We start from the raw sequence: 7,477 nt of genomic DNA on the forward strand, positions 1-7,477 counted from the left end.
TATAAAATCTTATTTTTTATTTTATTACTTTTAAATTAATAAAATAAGGCTTAAAATTTTCTTTAAGTTATGTGCCAATAAAATCAAGTATTATAAAAGCTAAAATCAACAATTAACTCAACTCTAACTAATTAATCAAAATAAATTTAAAGTAAAATCCACACATTTATATATAATAAAACTCATTGGGAATTTGGACTTACCCTAAGAATGTAATGATATATACCATATGTTATATAATTTTTTTATAAATAAAAAGATAATGTTGAGTTTGCTCTCTAGTTAAGGATTCAACTTGGGTTTAAATATCTCAAACCAATATATATAAAAGTGTAAAGAAGCAGGTTTTGGGTCTAACAAACTTAAGAAAAGAGAGTAAGAAAATGCAAAGAAAAATAAACATAAAAGCAAAGCAAAGGTGGCAGATTTTATTATTATTATTATTTTCTAACAATTATTTTAAATTAAAAGAAGAAGAAATCAAAGAGATCATTGTTTTATTCTTACAAGACAAAAAAGATCCATTGGTCCATTTGTCAGCAATTTAGCTGGACAAGTGTTTGGTTTAGTCTTATGGAACTCTGCTTGTTTTCCTCAAATCTCCCCTGTTCTTTTTGCTCTTCATTTTCTTTCCAGAAACGGCACCTCCATTTAATTATTTTGGCAACATTAATTAAGGGAGATGTAATAGCAGAGTATTTAGGAAACAAAGATTTTCTCTGCTTCATCTCTCACTCTCATAAAACCAAAAAAGGGGCGAAGCAAAGAGATATAGATAAAGAAAACAAATTTTAATTTGGGTTTTGTTTAATTTTTTTATAAATTACAATTTTAATCAATAGAAAAGAGAGACGGAAACATTTATTTTCATTTTTGTGTGTGTTTTTGTTAAATATCATTGGTTGCACGTGGAAACCCAGAAGGTAAATTCTCCTCAGCTTCTTTTCTGTAACAGCTTTTCTCTTTTTTTTTTTTTTTTTGGTGTTGTAATTATTATATAATTATTATTTCATTTGTTGTTGATTATCCCATCTACCATCTCCATTTTTGCTTCTCTGCAACTACCCTTCTTTCTTTTCTTTCTTGTTCTTCTTTGTAAGCATTTTCCCTTTCTTAAATTTTAGATTTTTTTTATTTGATCAGGCCTTTTTTTTCCCTTTTCCTTTTTTATGTTCTGAGTTTTAATTGGTTTTAATGTGAAATTCATCTACTTGAGACATATCAATTAGCTTAAAGTTTTGGTTTTTGCTTGATCTCTAATTGTGATGATCAATACCCTTTTGTTGGATTTTCTTTTTTTCCTTCAATTTAAAGTTTCTAACTCTACGCATAAAGTGATGGGCTTTTGTCAATTTATCAAATGGTTGTTTCTGGTTCTGTTTTTTGAATCTTAAACTGTGTTATTGGGTTTTTATTTTTATTTTTGTAACTTTTGAACCATAGGTTCTGTTGACTGTTTAACATGATCCGAAGTTTTGGTTTCTCATTAATTTTAACTTAATGACTTTGAGGTGCAAGGATTAATGGCTACATTTGAATTTTTTGGTGGATAAATTGCTTTGAATGGAGATTTGTGTGTTATTATAGGCTCTATAATATTCTTAATTCTGATCCTTTTTTTTCATGTTTAGAGTCGGTAAAATTGTCAAAAAGCATGGCTCTTTCTGGGGTTAAAAATGATAGAGGGGAATTGAGGATTCTTGAGAATTTGGATGAGCTAAGGACTGATTTAGCTGACTATATTGCTGAGTTATCAGAAGCTGCAGTGAAGGAGAGAGGTGTGTTTGCCATAGCACTGTCTGGTGGTTCTCTCATTGGCTTAATGGGGTATCAATCCACTCCTTTTTCCATGCTTTTTGTTTTGTGATTTTGGTGTTCTTCCATTAAAGCTTTTTGTTGGCAAACAGGAAACTGTGTGAAGCACCTTATAACAAGACTGTAGACTGGGCTAAATGGTACATATTTTGGGCAGATGAACGCGTTGTTGCGAAAAACCACTCAGACAGCAATTATAAGCTTGCAAAGGATGGCATTCTTTCCAAGGTTCGTATATGAATTTGCACTTTATTTTATGTTTTGGTTTCCTTTAGCTTTCCGAGAACCAACTGGGAGGAACTTTTGGTAAGAAGATGATGCTTGTTAGTAGGATGTGTTCCTTCGTTATTCAGTGATTAGACTGGTCCAGACTTCGGATCTTGAAATTTTAGCCTTTGCTTGAAGGTATTTATGCTTGAATTCCTTATCAATTATGTTGTGTTCTGATTTTGGGACAGACTTATGTTAACTGGTATATTAGTTGATGCTGCACTAGCTGATCATTCTGTAATGGATTCGGGGTTCCTTAGTTTTGAAGATTCCCATGTTTGCTTGTTGAATTCATCCTCTGTGTGTTGTGGTTATCTTTGGATATTAAATCGAGTATATGCTTTAGAAAGTATGAGGCCATAGGTCTGAAATTGAACTAGATGTCTGGTTTTACTAAAAAACCTTCTTATCTCTGGGAAACAAATTGTCACCTTCATGTTTTATTTGCATGGTGCTAGTTCTCTTTTCGCTTGTTCACGGTGCCATCTTTGACTCACCACTACATAAAATAAATAAATAAATAAAACATATGCATAATGCAAGTGTGCTTTTTCCTTTTTGTGAAGACAATATCGAAGTGTAAATTGTTCACATGATTTGAAGAACTTGTACTGGTGGTCCTATCCTTCTCGAAACCTTTTAATTTCTTCCAGTTGCTAACTCCATTGCCTTGCTGAAGATAGCGTGAGGCATGCATATCCCTAATATCGGAAATTATCAAAATAATCAAGATGATTGATGGTTCTGAAAAGCTTAAGGCCTTACAGTGAAACTGTCATTTTGCAGTTTTTGTGGATTCATTTGTTCAAAGATGGAAGAGATTTTATGTTTGGATCCTCTTAAGTAATTTCTTTTGATATTTAGGATCAGACAAGTTTGAGATTCTTAGGACTTACTGATCTTTTTACTGTTTCTTTGTCTATCCCTTGTCCCCTCTCTTTTTCTTAACTTTTTCTCGGATCTTACACTATAAATTAAAGTAAGACTTGATGTATCCTTTTTTCATGGCGTGTTACCTCGAACATTAAATGTAAAAACTAGATTGTTACTTGTTAGTCATGGTTTGCATCCATTTGCATAGCTAGTCTGCCAAATGCTTCGAACTAAATTCGAATATGGTAAAAGTTCGACTACTTTATTTGTTTGTTTCACCAAAATTTTTGGATTGTGATTTAAAAACTATTGTATTGAGCCGCAGCATAAACATTAGTGTCAAAAGGGCTTCCTTTTGCGTTTGCTGTCATGTATCACCGATATTTTCATTGGTAGATAGTTTGATTGAAAAGTTATGCTTCAGCTTGTTTTGGTTGAGTTTCTGCCATATAACATACACGCTCGTATGGCTTATGCCTGGTATTTGCTGCAGGTGCCGATTGTTCCCAGCCATGTTCATTCTATCAATGATTCGGTTTCAGCAGAGGAGGCTGCTGACGAATACATGTTTGTTATTCGGCAGCTAGTTAAAACAAGGATGGTCAGTGTTTCCGACATAAGTGACTGCCCCAAGTTTGACCTTATCCTTCTCGGTATGGGCCCGGATGGTCACATTGCCTCGCTATTCCCTAATCATGCAGTGCTTGAAGAGACAGACGAATGGGTAACTTTCATCACCGATTCCCCTAAACCTCCACCTGAGAGGATAACATTCACTTTGCCCGTCATCAATTCAGCATCCAACGTTGCAATAGTCGTAACAGGAGAGAGCAAAGCAGAGGCTGTGCATTTGGCAATTGACAACGTCGAACCCAACTGCCCGTCACTGCCTGCACGGTTAGTCCAACCAACAAAAGGGAAGTTGGTATGGTTTTTGGACAAACCGGCTGCATCGAAACTGGACGATCTTCAATTTTCAGAGTAGGGTTGAATTTATTTCATTTGCCAAAGTGTATGGTTGTATGTAGTGGAGGTTTTTCAAACCCCATCGACCCTCGTCCTCGATTAGTTCCTACTTCTTTTATCCCTTTTTATTTTCTTATAACTTCACCATTTTATTTTGTTTTTTTCTTTCTCTCTTTACCTTTTTGAGATGGCAAAGTTGAATCCTTTTTTCTGTAAGGAGAGGAAAATAAAAGTTGGGGTCTTAATGGAAAAGCTTTTCCTGGTTCAGGTTCCATTTACACGTGAATATGAAGATTGAATGCAGTCTAATTGCTTGCATGCCCTACTTTTGTTGACAAATTAGAGGGACCTTGATTATAATCAAGTACAGATTTCCATGTGACCCTTCTATCAAGTACAGATTTCCATGTGATCCTTCTAACTGTTCAAAAGATAGCAAATAAAAACCTCTCATTCACTGGTTATCTGATATGGCATTTTGAATGAAACATATAAGACTTCCCACCTGCACATATTTTCATTGGTTAAGGCACCATCTCCTTATAAAGTCTTTTTAGGTGTTGGTACCATTCCAACATTTGATTCAATGATAAATACACGTCTCCTTTATTCAGAAAACGATTTTTTAAATACCCTTTTCAGTTTTTTTGTTTTTTTTTAAGAATAATGACTGAAGGTAGGTTATGAAAGTTTCATGATTTACAATGATTTAAGATGAGATTAAAAAAATTATACCCTTTGATCAGTTGGATAGCTTCAAGCCTTCAACTAATAATTGCATGGATGATGATTGGAAATAAAATACTTAAATACTTAATCTGGCTCTTGACGACAGTTGAAATGGAGAGATCTTCTTTACCTACTCTTAATCATCAAGAATTAAATAATAGAAAGTAAATAAATTTGTCTAATATTTATCTCTTTCAAGAAAGTGACTGTAGTTGATGCTGGCAGCATATTTTACATTAGATTTTATCACACTAACCCCACAACAATGCTATAAAAATTAAAGCTAAAACATATATGTAACTAAAGAAAACAAGAGCTCTTCAGTAAATTCTATCTGTTTAATAGATAATGAATTTATTTAACCAGTTGTGTACTCAAGTGCTCATGAGCTTTCCGTAAATGTTTCTTTTTTTTCCCCCTGTAAACATATATATATATATATATATGATTAATGATCAAACACTGCCTTCAAATTAAAAAAAAAAAAAACTTTTGGTAACTGTTCTTAATCATTATCAATTTAATTATTCAAAAATTGGGGTAACAATTTCATATCAGCAGCCAATAGGGGAAAACATTATACTGGTTTACTTCTTATGCAGGTATAAGAAACCAACCAACACAGAGATGCCAACAATTGCCACGGGGATGGTCCAATATTGCTTTGTCAAGTCCATGAGCTTCTCAGAGTACTTAACGGCTTCCCTCTTAGAGGAAATTTCAAGTTCTGGGATGATAGGGGAGGATGTGTCAAGTTCACCAATGCAAAAGCTTTGCAGGAGCTCCTTTGCACTTTTGCTGTGTCCAGCATCTTCAAAATCATCGGTTGCATCTTTCCCTTCAAGGAGATCATTGGCAGCAGGCCATTTAGGGGATTCATTATTCTATATTCCAGACACTCTCAGCTCCTATGTATGATAAAAAAAAGTAAAGAAGTGCAAGGATATTACCTGTTGACTCGAGCACTACATCATCACCTCCTGGATGCTCATCCAAATAAGAAGTAACATCATATACCTGTAAAGGATGAAGACACTTCGTTTTGTATCAAGAGATAAATGGAGGGAATGGAGCTCATTTCACTTGCATAAGACCATTTGGTATAGGATTTTCGGGTGCTTTGAAGGAAATACAAGGTGTTAGGCATAATCAATCATGTGCAAATTGTAATTTAGTATGGATATAACCAAACTGATCCGAACTATTGGATTCACTACAAACATCCATAGCAATGAATGCATAGCTCAGCACAGGATGTTAAGTTGCATCCTGCATTTCCTAGCCATTAAAACTAGTACATAAACCCTTGAAGCTAGTTGAACAGTGATCGATTAAGAGTCCAATTTCATTCAGGTGGAGCTACCTTCTTCGGGTGCCATAAGCAGGAAACCAAGTAGAACAGGAACATAGGTACTAATGGGTGACACAAGACATGGTTTCATTACATAAAACTTCTCTATCAAACTTGACATCCTGATGAGCATATTGAAAGCAAATTCTTGAAATGCTTTAAATACCAAGTAAAACAAGCTAGTAGCATCACAAATGAGCATATTGCAAATATAATGTTCTCTGTTGCTCTTCTGGAATCATACAAGGCAACGCATGATTATGTGAGCTGTTCAGTTTCTAAAACAAATAACACCTAAAATAGAGGAAATTATAAAATAAGTTATGCCATTTTCAACTTCCCCAAAGCAAGAACAGGTTGTCATTTCTTGTAAAATACAAAAAGGAAAAAAGAAACCCAATCCAACAAGCATAACACCATCATCTTCAAGCAAAACCCCGAAAACTTGGGTTTTGCAAATTTTATCTAAAAAAAGCCTAAAACTTTGCACAAAATGGCACCCTAACCAGTATATTGCATTTGAGATGAGCCATAAAGAAGTGGCTGCTGTACTAGAAATTATGAACAAAACAGATCTAATTGTAAATACATAAAGACCCAATAGAAAGAGGGAAGTGAAAGAGAACCTTGCCGTCTATAACGATCCAACAATCATCTTTGGTATTGTGCTGAGAGGCTTCTTGCATGGTATAAAGCTTTGTAAGGGTCGGCATGGCTTTGACCCTTTTTGTCTCTGTTTTTTCTTCTTTAAGATTCCTTTGGCGCCTGTCTCCGACTTAGGATGCCTAGTTATAGAAAAATCGGAGCGTGGCGGGCACTCCTTGAAGGTTTAATTTGCCTTCAGTCTCTGCACTTGTAGGACTTTTGAATTTAGTCCTTGGCAATGTTGAAACAATTTACTTGTTGTTGGGTTTAACCAGTTCAGTAATATAATTAAATGGAAATTTTAGAAAACCATAATTAGTTGTACCGATAGACTTGTCCTTTTTTTTTTTTAATCTTCGTTTCAAGGTTTTTTTTTTTTTTGTTTTTTTATCAATTTACAGTTATTTGCTTTATTTCTGAATATATTTTACCGATCAAATAAGTGGGTTGTCCAGATTTAAGCATGAGGCCTAATTTCAACAAAAACTTAAACTCATGCCATATGTCATGGCTAGCCCTAAATTTTTTATTCCAAATATTTTAATTTTTGTATTTAACAAGTAGAGGATTAAATTTATGGAAATAAAATGGATACACTAAATTGAATAAGTTCAAAGAATATAAGGACGGAGAGAAGAATTAAACCTGCTTAGTTAGGCATTGAAAGAAAGAGCAGGGCTCGCCATCACCAACCTTTCTTGAAACGACCGCCTCCGCTGTGGCCCGTCGTAAAAAATCATTATTTCAAATAATTTTCTATTTTTTAGTAAAATAAAATTTTCAGTTTATCTATTTCTTCGTGTATATATATATATATTATAGATCAGA

At 34.0% G+C, this 7,477-nt stretch overlaps 2 protein-coding genes across 3 annotated transcripts; one reads left to right on the forward strand and one right to left on the reverse strand.

Moving 5' to 3' along the window:
• Positions 1 to 589: 589 nt before the first annotated feature.
• On the forward strand, positions 590 to 4,202 carry LOC105783001 (probable 6-phosphogluconolactonase 1). Of its 2 annotated transcripts, none has more exons than XM_012608150.2 (4): positions 590 to 923; positions 1,632 to 1,827; positions 1,908 to 2,043; positions 3,452 to 4,202. In XM_012608150.2, exons 2-4 carry the CDS (start codon positions 1,655 to 1,657, stop codon positions 3,941 to 3,943), a joined length of 801 nt encoding a protein of 266 aa, XP_012463604.1. In that variant the 5' UTR covers positions 590 to 923; positions 1,632 to 1,654; the 3' UTR covers positions 3,944 to 4,202. The 2 variants fall into 2 exon arrangements, with proteins under 2 accessions (XP_012463604.1, XP_012463605.1); XM_012608151.2 differs by lacking the exon at positions 590 to 923 and adding an exon at positions 972 to 1,095.
• A 941-nt stretch (positions 4,203 to 5,143) lies between these two features.
• Positions 5,144 to 6,887, reverse strand: LOC105783002 (cytochrome b5). Its single transcript, XM_012608152.2, has 3 exons — positions 6,631 to 6,887; positions 5,604 to 5,670; positions 5,144 to 5,491 (listed from the first exon to the last, which is right to left on the reverse strand). Exons 1-3 carry the CDS (start codon positions 6,715 to 6,717, stop codon positions 5,241 to 5,243), a joined length of 405 nt encoding a protein of 134 aa, XP_012463606.1. The 5' UTR covers positions 6,718 to 6,887; the 3' UTR covers positions 5,144 to 5,240.
• Between the last annotated feature and the right edge of the window lie 590 nt (positions 6,888 to 7,477).

Source organism: Gossypium raimondii, chromosome 13 (genome assembly GCF_025698545.1).
Source record: "Gossypium raimondii isolate GPD5lz chromosome 13, ASM2569854v1, whole genome shotgun sequence".
Taxonomy (NCBI): domain Eukaryota; kingdom Viridiplantae; phylum Streptophyta; class Magnoliopsida; order Malvales; family Malvaceae; genus Gossypium; species Gossypium raimondii.

Bases quoted from the DNA above. Each gene is read 5' to 3' on its own strand.
- LOC105783001 (XM_012608150.2), top strand. From the start codon at position 1,655: ATGGCTCTTTCTGGGGTTAAAAATGATAGAGGGGAATTGAGGATTCTT. The intron at 1,828-1,907 runs GTATCAATCCAC...GTTGGCAAACAG, and splicing joins TCTCTCATTGGCTTAATGGG to GAAACTGTGTGAAGCACCTT. The intron at 2,044-3,451 runs GTTCGTATATGA...TATTTGCTGCAG, and splicing joins AGGATGGCATTCTTTCCAAG to GTGCCGATTGTTCCCAGCCA.
- LOC105783002 (XM_012608152.2), bottom strand. From the start codon at position 6,717: ATGCCGACCCTTACAAAGCTTTATACCATGCAAGAAGCCTCTCAGCAC. The intron at 5,671-6,630 runs GTTCTCTTTCAC...CATCCTTTACAG, and splicing joins GGATCGTTATAGACGGCAAG to GTATATGATGTTACTTCTTA. The intron at 5,492-5,603 runs GTAATATCCTTG...ATCTCCTTGAAG, and splicing joins TGTAGTGCTCGAGTCAACAG to GGAAAGATGCAACCGATGAT.